The 22,780-nt window shown below is 42.5% G+C and overlaps 1 protein-coding gene across 4 annotated transcripts in view; it reads right to left on the bottom strand.

Annotated features, from left to right (window-relative positions):
• Nucleotides 1–13,889: 13,889 nt before the first annotated feature.
• The window catches only part of TRIP13 (thyroid hormone receptor interactor 13), a 42,190-nt gene continuing 33,299 nt past the window's right edge, over nt 13,890–22,780 (bottom strand). Inside the window, exons 14-15 of one of the 4 annotated variants that reach the window (XM_084857613.1) lie at nt 19,704–19,761; nt 13,890–14,113 (exon numbers count right to left, since the gene is read on the bottom strand). In XM_084857613.1, coding sequence (XP_084713739.1) covers nt 14,097–14,113; nt 19,704–19,761 — 75 coding nt within the window. In that variant the 3' untranslated portion in view covers nt 13,890–14,096. Of the gene's footprint in view, nt 14,114–18,592; nt 19,762–22,780 lie in introns of those variants that run through there. The other 3 variants (XM_084857607.1, XM_084857608.1, XR_014792253.1) reach the window with 3 other exon arrangements.

The raw sequence follows: 22,780 nt of genomic DNA, 5'->3' as shown, positions 1-22,780 counted from the left end.
CCATCCTGCTCTTTTTGTTCCAAATCCTGTCTGGACAATATTTGCCCATTTATTATCAAATTTATCTTCCCCATGGCGGAAAAGTAATAGCTCATCCTGAAATATTACATTTCTCATGCCTGATGGTTGATGATAATGGGGAAGACCAGGGCTAATCTCTTTTTTGCTTTGTATCATGTCTGTAGGAGCTGCTGTGATATTAACTTTACCTCCAGTTGTTGCCCCTGTTTTTCTTAGGTATCCAAGGTATTGAATTTACTGGCAGATCAATACATAATTGTTCTAATTTATTGACCATGTTACCCATCTCAGCGTGCATCCAGAAAATATTAAAGTAAAATACAATTTTCACCTTTGCTGGTGAACCCCTGTTGAAATTTAGCTGAGGCTCAGTTAAATCAATTAAACTGGGCTCAATTAAATTGATTTAACTGGATCAGTAATTCAATTATTACATTGTTCTCTGATACAGGCCAGGCCATGGTGAGAATAAATTTGTTAAGCTAAGCTCCATTATTAATACAGTGTTCACACTCTATCGTCTAACATGCTAACAATGAAAATAGGAACGCATGCATTTGTAACGTCTATTTCCCCCCTGAAAGCCTTTCACCATGTTCTGTACTTCATATTGGTCTGCATAGTCTTATCTTGCTTCAGAGCTGCAGCAAGGTGTTTTGGTAAAGAGACCATAATATTGAATTTTATAACAAATCTAGTTGTACCTTTTATAGAACAGCTGTGGCTGATACAGATTCAGCAAGCATTTAATATCTGGATAAGTGAGGGAAGCAGTACACTGGCTTTTTGTGTCCATGTGTATTTAAACTACACTGATGTATCCACCTCCATCCACCAGGTATCTAACGCTTCTAAAATAAGTGACACATAAACCAGCTGAGGAGCGCCATGTTATGTTTCAATTCAGCACAGAAGGTTGCTTGACTAAATGGTGTTCTTTCACACCCATTACTCTTTTCCACCATAATCTGAAACAAAAGCTAGGACGACTGCAAAATGTGTCAGGTTGAGTATTTTAAAAAACACACAACAGTTTTACTTCACTCCAAATGCCCAACTATAATTAAATAAGAGCAAAAAAATATTTGTGGTAAATTGATGAGTTCAGAATAAAGATCAGATTAATATTTCATGAAGATTCTTTAAGCAAAGCATACACTGTTTTTAGTTTTGGGTCAGGTAGTGTATTTCTATTAAATATGACTTTTCTCTATATTGTGCATATGGATTTTGAAAAAAAAACATGGGCAAAATTGCGTGCAAGAACTTTACGGAAAGTATGCTAAAATCTGTAGTTATTTTAGCGATTGGTATTTATTAAATTATATAAAAATCTATATGCAGTTTCCAACTGAATATATAATTTTAGACTGTTCTTGCCTCATGAAAATAGATTAAGGATGCAATTATTACCTAACTATATTTAAAAATAACTCTGGCAACACATGTTGCCTTTATTAACACCATACATTTCATTGAAAGGCTCTATTCAGAATAAATGTCGCACATTCCAGCAGCATAAATAAATCAGGAGAGGGGTATGGATGTCAAGTTTTCTTCTTTATAAAGATTTGACCCAAGATATTGTCATACTTGGTTGAAGGAATAAGGGAATCTCTTATCACCCTTCCCCAACCTGGTGTCCTCCAGATGTTTTGGACTACAACCCCCCACATTCCTGACCATTGGCCAGGCTTGCTGGGGCTGATAGGAGTTGAAGACCAAAATATCTTGGAGGGCACCAGATTGGGAAAGACTGGTCTGTATCCATAGGAGTTGTTCTCTTCAGTGCAGCCTACTGGTGAGGCCGTGCTCTGGGCCCCTTCATTGTATGTTCTATAATCTTGTGAGGTTTGGGATGGAGCCGTGCTACCCAAGACACCGGATGCAGACAGATTGACTCACCAGATGCCATCCTCTGCTCCCACCAGGCATGTCGCTGTCCCACCAGGCACCACGACCATCCTCAGTCAACCAGGTGTCACTCTTTATCTCCCAGACTCCATTTCTTGAGTCTCCACCTGCCAATCTTAGCCCAGGGCAGGGCTTTTTCAGTGGTGGCACCAGAGCTTTAGGACAAGCTACCCAGGCAGGCTATCTCACCGTTAAAATTTAGGCGCAGAGTGAAGGCTTTAAAAAAATTCTCATGTATTTTAGTACAAGCTATTGAAATGAAAGCTGCTATAGCTTTTGCATGCTTTACTGTTTTTAATTGTTTTTAAGCTGGTTTGATTTTAGAAACTATATGTTGCCTTGGGTGATTATTTATTTATAAGATTTATTATATTACTGCAAGCCACCCCAATAGCTCACATTACTAATACATCCTTCTTCAATCTTTTTCCTTCCAGTCCATTCATTTTCATACTCTGATCCTTCTTCTAGCAGTTACATTTCCTACAAATTTCTGCTGTTTTCCTACAAATTGCCCACCACAAAATAGGGAGTGATTACCAAACCCTTTATTTACCACCCTCAAACTGTGAAAACATCTTGCACAGGAAACCCTGCACCTATATGTCTGAAACTAGCAGGCTTTATCCCCATAGAAGATGCAGCTATGCCTACAAATGTCATCTAATTCTGTTAGAAAAACAAGTTATAGATACTTCTCTTTTTAAAATAATAATAACAAATATTAAAAAGGAGCCTAGCACCAAACACCTGCACCTATTTGTCTGAAATTTGGCAGGCTTCGTCCCCTTCAAACAATCTGCTAGACCTGCAAAGTCTATCCAGTTCTGATAAAATGTTACAACCACTTGTAGATTTCCAATAATAGTCAATGGGAAGCTTCATATTTCCAAGTCCCACCTTGGATTTGGCCCTGAGTCAAACTGGGTGGCCTCCAAATTGTTCCATGTAGTATCAAGCTATTTTCTGAATCTGGGTCTGAACTAAATCTTGGAGTAGATTTAGGACATAGGCAGTCCTATCTCTTGCCAAACATAGGCCCTTTTGGAGCAAAAGACCTGTGAAGAAAGTTTCTTGGACCACATCACACATGACCAGCCACTTCTTTTCTCAGCATCCCTCCTACATCTGAGATACATCCTGAGGAAAATGCCTATCATTTCTACAATTGCAACAGTTGCTAAAAATTGTTGTGGAGAACCTAAGTATCTAGCTCGCATGCATCAGTCAGTCTTAAGTTCAAACTAACAAAATGCTTATCAGATGATCATGGGACTGGAAACAAAGCCCTATGAGGAGAGACTGAAAGAACTGGGCATGTTTAGCGTTGAGAAGAGAGGACTGAGGGGAGATATGATAGCTCTCTTCAAGTACTTGAAAGGTTGTCACAGAGAGTAAAGCCAGGATCTCTTCTTGATCATCCCAGAGTGCAGGACACGGAAGAATGGGCTCAAGTTACAGGAAGCCAGATTCCGGCTGAACATTAGGAAAAACTTCCTGACTGTTAGAGCAATATGACAATGGAACCAATTACCTAGCGAGGTGGTAGGCTATCCCACACTGGAGGCATTCAAGACAAAGCTGGACAGCCATCTGTTGGGGATGCTTTAACTTGGTTTCCTGCACTTAGCAGGGGGTTGGATTCGATGGTCTTATAGGCCGCTTCCAACCCTACTATTCTATGATTCTATGATCAGAATGGATGCATTGTGGGCCAATGGAGGGCTTGTGTAGTGCCGTACTACTTGGGGATGGAACCCAATGTCATGGGTGGAGGACACAGTGTTTTTCTCCTTTACATAGGAGCAAGTAGCAACCATTCACTTATATCAGGGGTGGGTAACTTGTGGCCCTCCAGATGTTTTGGCCTACAGCTCCCACAATTCCTCACCATTGGCTATGCTGGCTAGGGCTGATGAGAACTGTAGGTCAAAACATCTGGAGGGCCCACCTCTGACTTACATTAGAAAAATCATAGGGATACACTTCAGGACACTTGTGAGGTGGGGGACTAAACCTGCTCCCTGTGCCTGGGGGTACCAGTCATGGGGACTCAAACCTACTCCTATCTGCATGGCTTTAAACTGGATTCTTTCCAGAAACACAGGAAGGGATGATTTCTTCTGGATAACTTGGATTTTTTTGTTTTGTTTAATCTAGTTTGTTGTTTTTCACATATTGTTGTTCTTCGTCACAGAAAGGCAATCTTGTGTATACATGTGGGATTTGGCCCTGAAAGTTACTGGAATGTTTTCTGTCCTATGACATTTGTGGTTAAACAGTACATCCTGCCTTGAACTCGGACTTCCCACAATAGCATCAGCCCCCAAAAATGCAAACAGGCAGCTAGACATCTCAAATTGGGTCCAAAGACATGGACAAATCCTGAACTACAATTTCTAACCATAGGAAGATGGAAAAGAGATAAATATATTCATGCATACACTATGATTTTTGAGGCACCAGCGTACTAAATCAGATGAATGGGCATGGTTCTTATGAACCTAGAAGGGGGGAAATCAAGTTTCCACTTCAAAATTGAAATGTTCAAATTATCAGTTTTGAATTGCCTATAATCTCGATAGTTCCTTGCATTTAATTTTGGACTCCATCAACTGCATGGGATGCTTAACAATACAGTACAGTCTTAAAGTAGATGATCTAGGTTAATTTGTGACCAGCACGACATAGGCAGAATAAGTTGTACAGTTGCCATTTACTGCCTGTCATTGTTGTTTGTTTGTTTCCTGGCCAGACTCCTGTGCCTTCGAATAGCTATGTGACAAGTAGAAATTTAGTAGGTGATATTATTCCCTGCATTCAGAGAGACAGAGGGAGAGGGAGACGGAATTTCTACTTATCATGTAGCTGTTAGAATCACAGAATTCCTGCTAGAAAATAGGCTGTACCAAAATGTCATTTATGAGAAAGGGCTACCTACCAGATTTATCCAACAAAGAAAGCTGCCATTAGCAGGCATGTATAATATCAGTAGAATCCAGGTTTGCATTTGACGTTGTGGCCAATCTGCAGCAACCCTGGAGATTTCTGGTGGAAAAGCTGAGTTTTCTGAAACTTTTACTTGGTTTTATTTATTTAATTTGGGTTCTCTGTGCTTCTGGTGCTGTGTGACGCTATCCTCTGCATTTACTTTGGCATGATAGCCCTGCCCATGGTTGTGTCTTTCACCTGGCCATGACCTTACTGAGCCTTTCCAAACTTCAGAATCGCCCTGCACTCCCATTTTGCCAGTGGGAGTAATTAGTCTCCCTGATGATGCACTTCTCTGATGTTTGCATTCCTTTTCTTCTCCATTGTTGTGTTAAATCGCATCTCTGAAAGTGTGTAAAGACGCTTCTTTGATGTTATGCCAAGTTGCTTCTCCAATCTGGCGAGGTCTTGGGAGCCTGTCTCCCTGAAAGCAGGGAGAAAGTGCCCAGAGAAGCAGAAAGGCAGGTGGTGGTGGTGGTAGAAGCAATAACTCTGCAACAGTTTGCTGGAATGGGGCAAAATTGAGGTGGGGGTGGGCTGCTCTCAGGGGGAGCCTTTGGATGCTACACTTGAGAACTGGGGATTTTGGCTTCTCAAGGAAAAAGTGCGCACATTGGGGAACAGGGGAGAGAGGAATAACTCCGCAACAGTTTGCTGTAATGGGGCAAAATTGGGGGGCGGGATGCTCTTAAGGGGAGCCTTCAGATGCTGCACTTGAGAACTGGGGATTTTGGCTTCCCAAGGCAAAAGTGGGCACATGGGGAAAAATGGGGTGGGAGCTATAACTCTGTGGCCAGTTGCTGGAATGTGGCAAATGGGGGGGGGGGGCCTTCAAATGCTGCACTGGATAATCGGGCTCTCCATTCATAGTAACATAGTAGCAGGGGGAAGCCTGGACATGGGCCAGGAAACAAGCCTCTCTCATTGTTTGAGCAGGCCCTGCCAGTTTGGTGATGTTCAGTTCTACTCCCCACACCCCACCAGGAAGTATGTTCCTTTCAAGCACTGTGTGACCACTGAAAACTGGATTTTAAAGGTACAGTACACTTGGCTTAACTTGCTTCATGTATCTCTGATGGTCCAAAGCCGATTCCATGAAAATCCGGATAATAATCCAACTTCTCATTCCATTGTTGTGAAGATCCCCCCCAGGGCCGGCCTTATCATGAAGCAGTTCCTTCAGGCAGCTGATTTGATCAGGTACCATTTTAAATGAGCTTACATCCAATGGAGAGGGATGGGATTGTTGCCTTTTGCCCGAGGCTCTATGTCAGTGGTGTTGAACCTCAGGCTTGTGAGCCATATCTGGCCCACCTGGGGTTCTTATCTGGCCCTCTAGAGTTCCCCAAATAGACAAGCCACCTTCCCTTGGCCCCACCCACTTTCCCCCAGCCATTTGGTAATTTCCCAGCTTTTTTCACATTTTCCCCCATCCTAAAAGGCTGAAATGCCTCTCCTAAGGCACTGCCAGCAAGAGCTTTAAGCTAAAATATGCTATTATTTTTCGTATTTTGGCCCTGCTCCTTTTGCCTTTGGTCCCACTCACCATTGGAATGTAGCCCCTGAGACCTTCTCCGAAATGGAATTTGTCCCTCAGGCTGAAAGGGGTTTGACACTGCTGCTCCATGTTAACCCACCAGACCTGTGGCCACAAAAATTAGAGTCTAGGGAAGCTTACTAGTTCCTGAAACAATCACTAGTAGAGACAGAAAAAGGACAGCAGTGCATTGTACCTTAGAGGAACAGCAGTTCTTGGGCTTTCTCCTTCCCTGTGATATCATAATCTTGTACAGATGTTTCTCTTGATCATTTCCTCCCTGCTCTTTGCAGCCCTATTTGGAGCACTTCCTATTGTCATCAACATTTTCTCAGACTTTTATATCTCTTTGCTTGTCTGTATTTAATCAGTTCCTTCCTTTCATGAGCCTGAAATGTTAAACTGGATAGAACAAAGGGGCTTGTTGTAAAGCAAATGCGTCAAATGTAGTTGTATTTTTCCCTCTCTGGATGAGGATGATATAATGGTTAAAACAGTGTTCATATTAAGCACTATTCAAACTAGTGGGGGTTACAGAAGTACCTAACTGGAAACAAAAAAAAGTTGCAGAAAGGTATTTTGGGTTTGGATGGCAGATGCAATCCAAGGTTAATTGTCACAGAAGAAGGTGTTCTGGATATAAGACTCAGGCAGGGCTGGCCTAAGACATTTTGCTGCCTGAGGCAAAACACAAAACGATGCTCTCCCATTTCATGTACAGAAGCCAGCTAGACTGGCAGTTGAAGCTTAATTCAATACTGGCAACGGGATCACATCCTCTACCACACCCGAGGGCAGCAGGCTAATTTAGGGGGTGCAGAACAGGCTGTATGGCAAACACAACACTGTCTTCCAAGAGAGGGGGATTGCCAGGGGGCTCAGGAAGAAGAGCCCGGGTGCAACCACTGCTGCCCCGCAGCACCTACAGTCTGAGGCGGATGCCTCACTGTGCTTAATGGTAGGGCCAGCCACTCAGGTGACACCAAATCTTGGATTAGTTGGAAATGGCTTCCTAAAAACATGGATTTAGTACAGTGCAAAGGTCAAAATGTTAACTGTTAGAAAGAGGCTAGTAAACAAGATAAAACATGAAGTGGGGGTGGGGGAGACACACACAGAGTTATTTTTAACTTTCTGCCCTTCCCCCAGTCAGTCTGAGACCCCTTCATCGATCAAAATTAATTTTAAAAACCCTTGGTAAACAGTCAATGCTCTGGACCATGTTGTGACCATGTTATACTTGAGTCCTTGGTTCTAAAGGAAGCAAAAGCTGAGTGTAGCCAAACGAGTACCCTGGATTTTAGGAAAGCCAATTTTAATAAATTCAGAAGAATGGTAAGTAAGGTCCCATGGCAAGCAACTCTAATGAGAAAAGGAGTCCAAGATGGGTGGGAGAGAGGAAGGCCAGGATCTCTTCTCAATCATCCCAGAATGTAGGACATGGAATAATGGGCTGAAGTTACAGGAAGCCAGATTCCGGCTGAACATCAGGTAAAACTTCCTGACTGTTAGAGCAATACGACAATGGAAACAATTACCTAGGGAGGTAGTGGGCTATCCCACACTGGAGACATTCAAGATGAGGCTGGACAGCCAGCTGTTGGGGATGCTCTGACTTGGATTCCTGCATTGAGCAGGGGGTTAGACTTGATGGTCTTGTAGGCCCCTTCCAAACCAATCCTACTATTCTATGATTCTATGGATATTCCAGGCCTCCAGAGACATCTTATTTTAAAATCCTCTTATAAAAAAGAACAAAAAGAACCCCAATATCATCCCGGGTCCAAGTGTGGTACTATAGCCCAACAGACATGGGAAGACAGAAGGGAAACCCACAAGACATTGTATTGAAACTTTACAAAATCAAATTGAATTGTTTATGGAAATCAGAATTTACTTGGAAAGTAAAAGGAACAAAATTTAATAAAGGGCATAAAATAGAAAAATGCACAATTTCTTTGACTGGTTCAGATCTTACAGCCAACAGGGTCCCAGGTTGTTTTTCAAAAGTCTTTGTTCACCCATCAGCCACATATCATCTCAGAACTAAGAAGCCCAAAACCTTCATTTTGAAATGCCACAACCCCAACCTACAGTATGGAGAATTAACTGCATTTGCTTTGGGATTTGTATGAGCAGATTTTTAAGAATGTTCCACATTAAACAAGAACTGATTTAGAAAGAACAGAAACTCTTCTCTTTGTTCCAGTATTTTGGGGGTGGAGAAACTGGTGCCCAGTCCCAGCTTCATAAAAATCTTAGATTTCTCAAATGATTTTGATGGGCAGCTCTCACTTCTGTTCCTGGAGACATTTAAAAATAGCTTCTCATTATCAACCAGGAAGGGTCCTATCCAGATAATTTGATTGTTCTTTCTACCCTCTTTGTACATCTATATATTTCCTCTTCCTTTTCCAACTACTCCATTCCATTCCCCCTCCCACCTGATTATCATATTTTTCCTCTCTCAGTTTCTCAACATTTCATGCCACTGAGTCCTTAAGGGGCTGGTTTAGGATTCTTTCCTCCCACCCCACTTAGGATTTTCCCCCCCCTAAAGATGTTTTCTACTTCTTCAAACCTCATGGTTCCCCCAACTCTGCTGACATCTCTCTCTTGTACGTAGGCGCTGCTGTTTTGATTACATAATGGTGGGCACTCTTTGCTGAAGTTCAGAAATAGACTATATGATACTAATTTCCTTTGAGGACTAAGAAGCTTTATCAAGAACATTACTCAGTGTCTACATTCCACTGGGGCAGCCAAGACCCCCATAATATCTTAAAGCCTAACACATTTATTGTGGCAGAAGTTTTTCTTTTTCATTCTTGTCTGCTTCAAGACTAGAGCCCTTTTGCACAGCTAAAGCATCGCTCTTGGATGTTTAGCAGAAAGTGGAATTGCAACTGTGATTCTATGCTGTGTCTCATACAGCATTTTATTACAACTGCAATCTTAACATGCTCCATCCCCACAGCAAGGCAAAGGGGTGGGCACTGGGATTGGCCACTTTATAGCAAGCAAAGTGTGTTGTTTCCTCAGCTACATTCTGTTCAGTGGTACTTACTCCTGACTAAGTGTGCTTAGAACTGCAGCCTTTTCATCAGTAAAGGGATCCATCTACACAGAGACACTTTATGATGAGATTCTGTTTACAGCTGGATTTTAATGAATTCGAATTTGCTCCTACCATGTCATATGTAGCCAGTAAAGTGGCATATACATTTTTAAAGAACTGATTCACGGGGCAAATGGCACCTGAAACCGCATTAGTTAGAGATTGGGTGGGTGGAGTCCCACAAGTAGAACAGAACGTCATCAACTGCGTAGGTGCAGTGCAGTCAATGAGCAGAGGCTTGCTCCCCGCCCCTCTACCCATTCCTGCGCTCAGTGAAGTGCAATAGAAGGCAATGAGTTACTTCTGAGTAGACATGTTTAGCCCCCTCCTCTCCTTGTGCCCACCCTTTCTAATTGAGGGAGATCAGCTTTTAAACTTATTAAACTTCTTTGCACCTCTGCTCTTACTATGCAGAACTTACTATGAGTTCTTCTTACAGAAGAGCAGAGATTTGAAACCAAAGGCAAAGGAATTCCCCTGACCCCACCCCATTCTGTGCTCACTGAAGTGTTGTTGTTGTTCAGTCGTTGTCGTGTCCGACTCTTCATGATCCCATGGACCATAGCACGCCAGGCCTTCCTGTCCTCCACTCTCTCCCGGAGTGTGCTCAAGTTCATATTCATTGCATCGGTGATGCTATCCAGCCATCTCATCCTCTGCCGTCCCCTTCTCCTTTTGCCTTCAATCTTTCCCAGCATCAGGGTCTTTTCCAGTGACTTTTCCCTTCGCATTAGGTGGCCAAAATATTTGAGCTTCAGCTTCAGTATTTGTCCCTCCAATGAGCAGTCAGGGTTGATTTCCTTTAGGATGGACTGATTTGACCTCTTTGCAGTCCAGGGGACTCGTAAGAGTCTTCTCCAGCACCACAGTTCAAAAGCATCAATTCTTCGGGGCTCAGCCTTCCTTATAGTCCAGCTCTCACAGCCATACGTTACTACTGGGAAAACCATAGCTTTGATTATATGGACCTTTGTCAGCAAGGTGATGTCTCTGCTTCTTACTATGCTGTCTAGGTGTGCCATAGCTTTCCTCCTCAGGAGCAAGCGTCTTTTAATTTCATGGCTACAGTCATCGTCTGCAGTGATTTTGGAGACAAGAAAATAACATCTGTCACTGCTTCCATTTCTTCCCCTTCTATATGCCAGGAAGTGATGGGGCCAGATGCCATGATCTTAGTGTTTTTAATGTTGAGTTTCAAACCAGCTTTTGCACTCTCCTCTTTCACCCTCAACAAGAGGCTCTTTAGATCCTCTTCTCTATCTGCCATTAGGGTGGTATCGTCTGCGTATCTGAGGTTGTTGATAATTCTCCCAGCAATCTTAATTCCGACCTGTGATTCATCCAACCCGGCATTTCTCATGATGTACTCTGCATATAAGTTAAATAAGCAGGGCGACAATATACAGCCTTGTCGTACTCCTTTCCCAATTTTGAACCAATCGGTTGTTCCATGTCTGGTTCTTACTGTTGCTTCTTGACCCTCGTACAGGTTTCTCAGGAGACAGGTAAGGTGGTCTGCTACTCCCATCTCTTTAAGAATTTGCCACAGTTTGTTGTGATCCACACAATCAAAGGCTTTAGCATAGTCAATGAATCAGAAATAGATGTTTTTCTGGAATTCTCTTGCTTTCTCCATGATCCAGCGAATCTTGGCGATTTGATCTCTAGTTCCTCTGCCTCTTCGAAACCCAGCTTGTACTTCCAGTACTTCACAGTTCACATACTGCTGAAGCCTAGCTTGTAGAATTTTGAGCATCACCTTGCTGGCATGTGAAATGAGCGCAATTGTGCGGTAGTTTGAACACTCTTTGGCGTTGCCCTTCTTTGGAATTGGAATGTAAACTGACCTTTTCCAGTCTTGTGGCCACTGTTGAGTGTTCCAAATTTGTTGGCATATTGAGCGCAGCACTTTAACAGCACCATCTTTTAGGATCTTAAATAGCTCAGCTGGAATACTGTCACCCCCGCTAGCTTTGTTGTTACTAATGCTTCCTAAGGCCCACTTGACTTCACTCTCTAGGATGTCCGGCTCAAGTTCAGTGACCGCACTATCATGGCTATCGGGGACATTAAGATCTTTCCTGTATAGTTCTTCTGTGTATTCTTTCCACCTCTTCTTAATCTCATCTGCTTTTGTTAGGTCCCTGCCTTCTTTGTCCTTTATCATGCCCGTCTTTGCACAAAACGTTCCCTTGAGATCTCCGATATTCTTGAAAAGATCTCTAGTCTTTCCCATTCTATTGTTCTCCTTGATTTCTTTGCATTGTTCATTTAAGAAGGCCTTCTTGTCTCTCCTTGCTGTTCTCTGGAACTCTGCATTCAGTTGGATATATCTTCCCCTTTCTCCCTTGCTTTTTGCTTCCCTTCTTTCCTCAGCTACTTGTAAAGCCTCATCAGACAGCCACTTTGCTTTCTTGCATTTCTTTTTCTTTGGGATGGATTTAGTTGCTGCCTCCTGAACAATGTTACAGACCTCCGTCCATAGTTCCTCAGGCACTCTGTTTATCAGGTCTAATCCCTTAAATCTATTCCTCACCTCCACTCTATATTCATAAGGGATATGATTTAGGTCATACCTGAATGGTTTAGTGGTTTTCCCTACGTTCTTCAATTTAAGCCAAAATTTTGCAAGAAGCAGCTCATGATCTGAGCCACAGTCAGCTCCAGGTCTTGTTTTTACTGACTGTATAGAGCTTCTCCATCTTTGGCTGCAAAGGACATAATCAATCTGATTTCGATATTGACATAGTGATGTCCATGTACACCAAGGCCATGCTTGCCTGTTATCCCGGTGATTTCTTGACTTCCTGTTTTGGCATTGCAATCCCCTATGATGAAGAGGACACCTTTTTTTGGTGTTAGTTCTAGAAGGTGTTGTAGGACTTCATAGAACCGATCAACCTCAGCTTCTTCGGCCTCAGTGGTTGGGGCATAGACTTGAATTACTGTGATGTTGAATGGTTTGCCTTGGATTCATACTGAGATCATTCTATTGTTTTTGAGATTGTACCCCAGTACTGCTTTTCCCACCCTTTTGTTGACTATGAGTGCTACTCCATTTCTTCTAAGGGATTCTTGCCCACAGTAGTAAATATGATGGTCACCTGAATTAAATTCGCCCATGCCTGTCCATTTTAGTTCACTGATTCCCAAGATGTCGATGTTCAATCTTGCCATCTCATGTTTGACCACCTCCAACTTACCTTGATTCATTGATCTTACATCCCAGGTTCCTAAACAATATTGTTCTTTACAGCATTGAACTTTCTTTTCACCACCAGACACATCCACAGCTGAGTGTCCTTTCAGCTTTGGCCCAGCCACTTCACTCTTTCTGGCGCTACTTGGAAATTCCCTCTGCTCTTCCCCAGTAGTATATTGGACACCTTCCGACCTGAGGGGCTTAGCTCCCTCCTCTCCTCATGCCTGCCTTTTGTTGGCAGATGCAACTTTCCCTTCCGCCAGTCAGCACGGTTCACCCCAGCCTGCAGTGAAACCAGTTGAGGTCGCACAGACTCCCAAACTGCACTGAAACCACTGCAACGGGAAAATCCGTCACAAAATCAGGTTGCAAAAAAGCAGGATTTATAGCATGAAAAACGTGCTACTTACTGAGAAGGGCATACATCATGTGCTGTGATCGCCTTGAGAATGAAGTAGGACTGGGGCAAACTCCCCATGTAGATAGGACGAAGGTCTCGCTTGTCATGGTTGGATCGGAGCCCAGAGAGCCCTAAAGCAGTTCTGATTCTGAGGAAGAGATAGAAACCACGGGAGAGGAGCCCGCGTGCTGTTCAGAGGAGCAGCCAGGGGGAGAGCTCCTCCCGGTACACATTCGTGAGAGCGATAGTGACCCTGGCAGGGAGAGGAAGGAGCAACAGCAGTTTGTGGACGCTAGATGCCGGCGCACCCTCAAGTGCGAGATGGCGGGCGCTGAGAGGAGGCGCTCAGCCCACTTGACGTGGTGGCAATAGCGGTGCCCCGATGCCCCATGGGAAAGGGGTGGACTCTCTCCTCCTAGCTCATAAGTACAGAGGTTTCCTGCCTTCCCCTCCAAATGGAGATCAACTGATTCCTAAGGTCAGAACCCCCAAGTAGGCAGCTCTCTTAAGTCTCATTCGTAGGAACAAGCAATTAGCATCTGTAAGCATCATTAGGTTGAATGGGAATAAAGCCTTGGAAAAGACCCCTACTGTCTGCGTGTTGATTCTGGCTACCTGAGGATTTCAGAAGGCAGCAGGGGCGACCCCCTTGACAGCACTCTGCTGTGGTTTACAAAAGCAGCCCTTGCTTCTTTGCAATGTTGTTAAAAGATCTCTTTATTTTATTTATTTTTATTTAAAATATTTTGGGCATCTCTAATCTCTAACATCTGCTCAAGGAGATGTTCAACATACAATGCAGTACAATTTAATAATTTCCTGAAGTGGATTAATACTCCATACATACTTTTGAGTAACTTGTGTCCGTCTTAACTCCATTTCCTCATTCTTTTTATTTCCTTTTATTTTATGTTTATTTGCACTCTTGAACTGAAAATAAATTGAAATAATTTGAGATTAAGCACTTTTACACACATTCCACCCATGCCCCACCCCACCCCACCTTTCATTCTTGTTTGGGTAATTAGCAGCAAACTGGTCAGCAAATTTCTCCTTGACTTCTCAATACCCTCCCCACTTGAATTTCCAGGTTGTGCTGAAAGGAAAAGGGCACGTGAGAGAAAGTTGACAGAGGAGAGAGAAATTGATCGCTTTGAATTTCAAGAAATAATTGTTATTACAACAGGCATTTGGAAAGCAGGGTCTGAACGTTATCTACAGAGAAGACAGTTAGAGGGGAGGGAACAGAGAAAGTTAGAGAACAGTACAGGCTTCTCTGCTAAGTAGCTCACAAGAGAGAACCCTCTGCAAACTGGGGAGGAAAAAAAAAGGAAAGAAAGGAAACACAGGGGAAGAAGTTGTCTCCCATCCCAATCACAACTCCCTGGAGGAGTGACCTGAATGGCTGTTTAAGCAGGAATGGAACTTGTGAAATTGTAGCAAAGGCCGTCAATGCCTCTTTTTAAATTAAATATTTTTATTAAATTTTATCAGACAGAATGTGTTTAATTGTTCTTTGACCCAAGAGAAAAATATTTTGTTGACTTACTAAGAAATGAAAATGGAAGATAAGATTTCTTGCTTTTTAATAAGGGCACAAAGGTTTTGAGAAGAGTTTCTTAATGGCACTAAGGTCTGTGCCAGATATTACAAGGGAGAAGTAAAAGGCTGCATCGGAGAAGTTGGACAGTTAAAAATTGTGATTTTATTCTCATATGTGCTATCCTTGGTTGGCTAACAGCCAATTCTATGAACATTGTAACTGAAGTTATGCAACACTGTATTTAGGTTAGGTTTATTAGTTTTAAATTTATTAATACTTTCTATCTGATCTGTATTTAATTTGTTCACGTTTACTTTTTCGATTTTTTTTCTGTTATATTGTTTATTTTATTTATGTATTTCATTTCTATACTGCCCAATAGTCGAAGCTCTCTGGGCGGTTCACAAAAATGTAGTGTGTTGACCTAGGGCAGAGGTGGGCAACTTCAATGGGTCTGGGAGCCATTCCCCCGCCCCGGAGCCCACAGGGGCTGTGCTCCTGCTGCTGCCACTGCCACACTACAGAAATCTGGCAGTGTGGCGGTGGTGCTGGCTAAAACATCGGTAGTTTGCCACTAAATTCCAGTGGCAAACCACAATGGGGGCTGAAAAGGGACAAATGTAGCTTGTTTCAAAGCGAAATATGCCCCTATAGCCTCTGTTGTGGTTTGCCACCAAAACTCGGAGGCAAATTACCAATTTTTTTGCTGCCACCATGCTGCCAAATTTTGCTGGGGCAGGGTCAGGGACTGCACTAGAGACCAGGAGGCTCACATGTGGCCTGCGGGCTGTGTGTTGTCCCCCCCCCCCAACCTAGGATTATAAACAATAAAACTGAACTGAATGGATAGAATAATATAACAACCAACAGTAACAACAAGCAATATCACAATGGTTGTCAATTCATTACATTAATCTAACAGTATTTTAATATTTTCCAGAGTGTTCTTTAAGGGTTGTAAAAGATTGTGGGTCATCCAAAAATGCCTTTCCAGAATTATTCATGGGAGCTCAGTGGTGTCATTGTCTTTTTTATTTCTGTAATGAATAAAACTACACCATATTTCAAAGAAGTTGCCAACTTTAAAAAGAATTGCTACTCTTATTTGTTTGGTCAACTTTTCTCCAAGGGTAATGGTCCATAACTGGTTATATGAAAATTCAATTGAAAAACATTTGTCTGTTTTCCAGTTTAACTCATCTAGCAGCTACAAACATAAAAACAATTCTGTATGAAGCAATTATTTATGAAGAAAGTAAAGCCATTTTTGCATTACTTAGGGTGCAATCCTATGGCCGCTAGTCAGTCGCTAGATGGCCATAGGATAGGTCAGTTCCTGGGAACCGACCTTGGAGCCCACATTCCGAGGTTGGTTCCTGGAGAACTGACCCCCACCACCTCGTAGGCAACGCGGATTGGCCCCACGCTCTGTGCTTGTAAGAGCAGCGCGGAGCAGCGAAAACGGGGCATTCCTAGGGGCAGGCCAGGGCGGGGAAGTTGGAAATCCGTCCGGCCACTGCTTCCCATGCTCTGAGGTCCTGCGGCTAGACAGCCGAAATCGGCTGTCTAGCCATGAAAGCAAGGCTGGGGGAGTGAAGAGGAGATCCACTCCTCACCACTCCTCCCACCTTGCACTGGATAGGCGGTCGCCCCTAGGGTTGGAGGCAACTGTCAATCTTGATAGGATCGCTCCTTCCATATATGTTGTTTCAGAATTTTGCTGCATTCCGGAAAAACATTATTCCAAAATTTCTCTACCACGGTACATAGATGTTACCAGTGATAAATAACATCTATGTATTTTTATAGCATTATTCCCTATTCTTGTTGAGCTTTACTGGAATGTTTTTTTATGCTTCCCAATGTTGTGATTAGTTGTTTCTTTCAGTTCCCCCACCCCCCCACCCATGTTTCTTTTAAGCCTACCAGAATATCTGTTAATCTAATACTAGAAGTTTATATATGTTAGATACAATGCTTATGGTGTTAAATTTGCAGGTAAGTATCAAATTCTCAAATGAGGTAAGTGGTCCAATAGCCTGATGTTTCGCTACTGGATGGGCACTGAAATGTAAAATTTGATGGATATGGAGCTGATTTGCGTTAATTTCTTCTAGTTGGTCTTTTATGTGTGTTCCTGGTTTATGATTTATCCTTTGGTATAGATCACATAAACTGCATTGTTATTCTGATTTTCAGTGTTTGTATTATGAATTGTTATTCTGATTTTCAATATTTGTATGTTGAATCTTTGTCTACCTCAAAGAAGAGGGGATGATTTAAACAGAATATGAGGAGAGGAGCAATAGATTTTTGTGCCATTCCCCCCCTTTTAATATTATCTATAGAAATGGGTTCTTGATAGTTTAGTATGTTGGTTTTATGAATTAAAAATGGCAGTCCTTGTATGTTTTCCTCTTTGTTGTAGTCTTGGGGCATTTTTAGCTTTTGTTAGGTTCCCTGAGCACCTCTCTTAGATAATTCAGATTCTCCCAAAGGTTCCTCATATCTCTTATTTACTGTGGCTGATCTTTTTCTGCTTACAACCAGCAGATGTATGACTGCGTTCAGCTCTTTCCCTCAAGTGGCCAGAGGCAACAACTGAAGACTGTCCAAGCACCCAACTTTTGGTCAAACATTGTTGTTTTAACAAATTTAATATACCTGATTAAAAACTGCAATCCCAATGTAAATATTAATTGTCAAGTGATAACCTGAACCTGGTCCTGTGCATTAGGGGAGCCCTGTGGCTCATGAATCTAGGCCCTAGAAGGGGGTAAGCTGGGAAAAACATGCAGGACTAACCAGTATTATGCAATTTACCTTAAGATGAGCTGTTATGCTTAGATGTTCATGATTTATCTACACTAGAAACCTATGTTGGTCTGGTTTCCAGGATTTTTTTTGGTGAGGATAATGAGAATTCCAGTCTTTTGGGTCTTCTGAGGTAACCCAAGGTGGCCTCGGGAAAGTTCAGCCACCTCTATTTAATATCCATGTTTTACACCAAACTTTACTTATATTTTTCTGGCCAAATGTATACTCAACTAGTTGTATGAACTAGGGATGGGAGAACCCCCTGACGTCTGGTTTGTGGGGGTTCACTGTGGGGAAATCTGGGTTGCTTGGGGCCCTATGGATTTCCCTAGGGCTCTTGCGCGTCTGCCAGGGTTTGCGGGCTGGCTCTGTCTTTCTAAAAGGCGCAGGAAAATTACAGCCGTAATTGAAATATTTACGCCATTTGCAGCCTTAAAGCACTTACTTCTACCTAAATTGTGTCCATTTACAAAATCCGAGGATGCGCAACTAAGGGGGGGTGGTCCGCTGTGGACTCCGGAGGTTGGATTTCTGGGAATATGGCCTCATTTGGGTCTGCAGTGGATTTCTCCAGCATCCCTAGTATGAACATCCTGCTTACAGCTTCCCAAAGTCACAGTTATTTGAATGTGTGAAAGCTTGGTTTACTATGTGTTATATTTTAGAGATATCACTGCACATTACACTTAATCTGTGCATCTGCCAGCAAGAATCCAACAATAATTGGCAACAGTTAACAGTGCCAGCTGTCTTTTTGAGGGCACAGCCACCGCTGTGATTCCCAAGGACACCAACCCGTTTCAGAGGTTGGCATTCCTGAGCACAGAGGAAGGCACAGCGAATATTTAAACTCCCCCACAAAACTCTTGGAGTAATAAACAGCTTCCCTCTGTCTATGAAGATTTGTTGCCAGACTAATTTTCCTGTCATTTTGTAAGATTTCTGCTCCAAAAAGTGCTCTCATCATCTAGGACTTAACACGTTTCCCAGCTCATTCAAATCAATTAACTGCATACTTTCTTTTCACCAAGAAATGTTCTTAACCATTTGAGCTTTTACATCTGTAATCAGAAATTAGCTGGCATGCCCTTTATCAAAGAATGGGCTTGCAATCAGAGTATTACAAAGTAAAGATAGTTTACCTTTAAGGCATTTTTGGAAAATTAAAAAAAAGAAAGAAAAGCATAGGTATTCTCTCAGCAGTCGTAATAAGAACAGCCCTGCTGAAGCATCCTGTTTCCAGCAGTAGCTAACCATATGCTTCTAGAAGCCCACAAGCAGGACCTAGCAACCGGTATTCAGAGGTGTATTGCCTCTAAACATGGAGGTCCATTTAGCTGTCATGGCTAATAGCCATCAATAGATTTATTCATTTATTTATTTAATATTTTTATCCTGCTCCTAAGCCAAAAGGGCTCCTGGAGTGGCTTACAGGGCAATCAGTAAAACAATCTAGTCCCTGCTTGCAGGGTTACAATCTAAAACGACACAACACGTAAGGAAAAAGCGAAGGGGAGGGAAGAGGAAAAAAACCAAGTAGTTTGTTGAGTAGGGCTGCTAGAACTGCTCCATTTGTCCTCTACTCTCCTTCTCTCATCTCTCTCAGCACAGCCTGCTGGAATGGCTACCCCTGACGACAGGAAGGAGAGGGAGATCCCCAGTGAATCCGTCTAATACAATTTTAAGGACATCTGTATCAGTAGCCAATACCACATCTTGGGGTCATCTACACGGCACCGCTTTCAATGCTGACTCCGTCATAACTGCACAGCATTGCAGCTGTGAATTAGCTTCTGCTGTGGTGCATGCGCGATTTACTGCAGTCTTCTCCAACAGAAAAATCTGCTGTGCCCTAATACAGGGCTGTTAAAGTGAAGTAAACTGCAGTAGTTGCGCTGCATTTTTTTTACCATTGTGTTTAAATGCGCAGCTGTGCAGCCATGTAAGGGTGGGGGTGTGACACTTCAAGTTATAGTGGCTGTTTTGTATTTTAGGGGTTCTTTTGTGTCTGTCCGTTCCTCTTTGGTAAGATGTGGGTAATCTGCTCCTTCGTTACCATGCCAACTGTACACAATCACAGCGGCAGTCTTCCAGCCCCACACTCTTGCGATGGTTTGCACATGCGAAGGGGCGTGCCCATGTGAGAGGTTACGTGCCTACCCATCATTCCAAAATGGATCCCTCTGAGCTTCGGGTGTGCCTCTCTGTTACTGCGCAGCTGCAAAAGAACAAGGAGGAACGGGGAGGAGTGAAAAGACGTCACAGAGTGATGCAATCACCAAGCATGCCTACCCCACGCCCACCACAAACTGCGAAGTCAGTTCGAGGCAGGGACAGAAAGCTCAGCAACTGCGGTAAACCCACAGCAAGCTAAAAAATTGCAGCAAAACGCCTCTGCAGAACTCTGTATTTTCCCTGTGAAAACCACGGTTTGGCTGCAAAGTGGCAACTGCGTCGTATGTCCCCAAGGTCCTTGGACCGCAGCAGCCCCAGAGTAAATGGCTCATGTAGATGGGGCCCTTGGCATAGCGAATTCCACAACTGCGTTTAAGAAAGAGAGTCAGAGCTGGCCCATTTGGAGCTTGTTATAGTACTGCAACCTTTGTTGGTAATAGTTTCTTCTTTAGCTTCCCACCCCTTACTGCTCAATGTTAAAAACAAATCAAATGTGTAAAGCAAGCAGGAACCCTTTGCACGCCCTACCCAAAGAAAACATCTGTTATCGAGAAAAGAGAGCACTTTAGAACGCTGTGCATTGCTTGAGTTATTCCCTTCAATCCTTTACTTTGCAAGTGACTATTCCATAGTCGCTTTTGCTTGCTCATTTGCATTAAAAGCAAAATCCCTGCAGCTTCCCCACGCTGCCACCGAAACCCCTACATATATAAAGAAAATCGAAACCAAAAATACAGTAAGGGGACAAGACCTTTGCTGACTGGGGATGGGAAAGCAATTTATGCGTGAGAGAGGAAGTTTTCAGGAGGCCCAAGGTGAAAAGGCCAAGGAAGGGCAATTAAAAAAAAAATGATAACAAACATATCTTTAAAGCAGAGGAAGAGCTAGCTAAATTTTTAATTTTCCTTCTTCATGCACTGAATATTTCACTAAGGCCAGTAGAGTTGCCAGGCTACAACCTGGACAGAGACCCTTTACCGTTACATCCTCTCAGCAGGTGAGGGAAACAATAAGGGCCAAACTAGACAATACATTTAACACATGCAGGCATTTAATTTTCATTATTGAACAACAACAAATTGGAGGCCCTGATCCAAACTGTGTTGTGAGAGAGACTAACCCTTTCCCCCCACATAGCACAATCTCAATGAGAATCCTCCTACCACTTCAAAGTTGCTATTTGGCCCTGGTGGAGTACCAATGGAGGCTTTCCTCTCAGATTGATAAAACTTCGACAGAGATGATTGCAACATTGGGGTGTGGGGCAGTGAAGAGTTAAACCTCCTTCCCAGTGTAACGAGATGATACTGAAAATGCACCCTCCTCTGTATGGCTGCTATTTAAATAACAAAGATCAGATGCATTAAATGAATAGCCATGTAAGCTGCAATCCTATGCACGTTTTGACAGAAAAACGTCCTACAACTCCCAGCATTCACCAGCCCGCCATGAGTCCTTAACGTATTGTCTGACTGGGCTCCATGTGCCCTCCTCCTGCCCACAGCTTCGCTTGTGTGATTTGCACAGGAGAAGCAGTGGTTTGGCTTTGAAGATAAAGACTGAGGTGAAATGTGTAGTTCCATCCTTAACATAGGGCTTCTGAATAGTAGGTATACTAGAGGAATTCTCTAGCATCTAATGGCTAACTAGGGATAATAACATGGACAAAATGCTGGCTGGTTTACCTTAGTTGTTCACACACACAAACATGATTGTCAGGACCTAGCAAGAAATTGTGCTAGAAATGTGAAGGCCCTGAAAAAAACTGGAAAAATTAGGAAAAAACGGTTTTTTGAGAGGACCGTTTCTGGGTTTTTTTCTGAAAAATTGGAAAAATTGAACAGCTTTGGATGAGGTATTTTCTTTTAGAATTTAAGACAAAGTATTTTTATATTGTTACCCAGCCTTTATTCCCCCCAAAATGATGTCTAAAAACTATGTAATACAAACACTTTTATAGAAAGAATGGAGATGTAAAATGTCTGGAAATAACGAAGCCATGGGGCAAAATATTTTTTTAATCCTCTCTGTGAGATTCTCAGTATACTTAGTTATGTCATTCCATATTAAAATTATTGATCTAAAGTATATTTTACTGACAGACATTTATGCTCAGTTTCCCAACATGTGCACAGAGTCACCATTGAGCATTCTTGACAGTAAATGTACATTCTTGACAGGTGGGTTTTGTTCTATAGAGTCCTGTGTTTTTGATGCTGTAACAGTAATTTAATGTAGTTCTAATCTATTCAGACAATAATTACAAATTTACTAACTGAGTTTACTTTTCAAAGTTTTAAAATATAATAATTTTATAAGCAAACTAAGTCATATGTAAAATAACTTTAGGAACAGAAAGGCTGCTTTATGTTCCTAAAGCAGCTCTCCCCAACCTGGTGCCCTCCAGATGTTTTGGACTACAGTGCCCAGCGTTCTTGACCATTGGCCATGCTGTCTGTGGCTGATGGGAGCTGAAGTCCAAAATATCTGGAGGGCATCAGGTTGGGGGTGTCTTAAAAAAACAAAGTCACTTTAGAACTATAAAGAGCACTAAAAAGTTAAGGACTGCTTATTTTTCAGTTTTCCAAAATTTTCAGTTTTTCCAGACCCCCCCCCCCAACCCATTTTTTTTTAATATGGCCTCAAAATTTCTGGAAATTTTACATCTCTACACAGGGATGGCAATGTCTCCTGCTATAGCAGGGAGGTTAAAGATAAAAAGAATGCTCTGGGTTGTAACTTTGGCAACTCAAGACATTAATCTAGAAAGCTCAAAGCTATGGTTTGTTTTGCTGGCAATTAAGTGTATAATTTTGGGGCAGGCATGTGGGTTCAAGAGGATTGAAATGTTGGCAGTGTGGCCAACAACTCACTACAGATGGCTACTATAGCTGCACCAACACAAGCCGCTATGGGTCAGTCAATGTTATACAGGTCAGTAGGAATAGGTAGACCACCCATTTTAGGTGGGAAAATCAATGTCAAAACATAAAAATAAAATCCTCAGTGTGGATATTAGAGTTTTCAATGATTTGAGAACTAACATCCTTCATTGTGTATCA

This window comes from Heloderma suspectum, chromosome 5, assembly GCF_057233095.1.
Source record: "Heloderma suspectum isolate Gila_16-S chromosome 5, 16-S_ref, whole genome shotgun sequence".
NCBI lineage: Eukaryota > Metazoa > Chordata > Lepidosauria > Squamata > Helodermatidae > Heloderma > Heloderma suspectum.
This window is presented reverse-complemented; position numbering and strand designations above follow the sequence as displayed.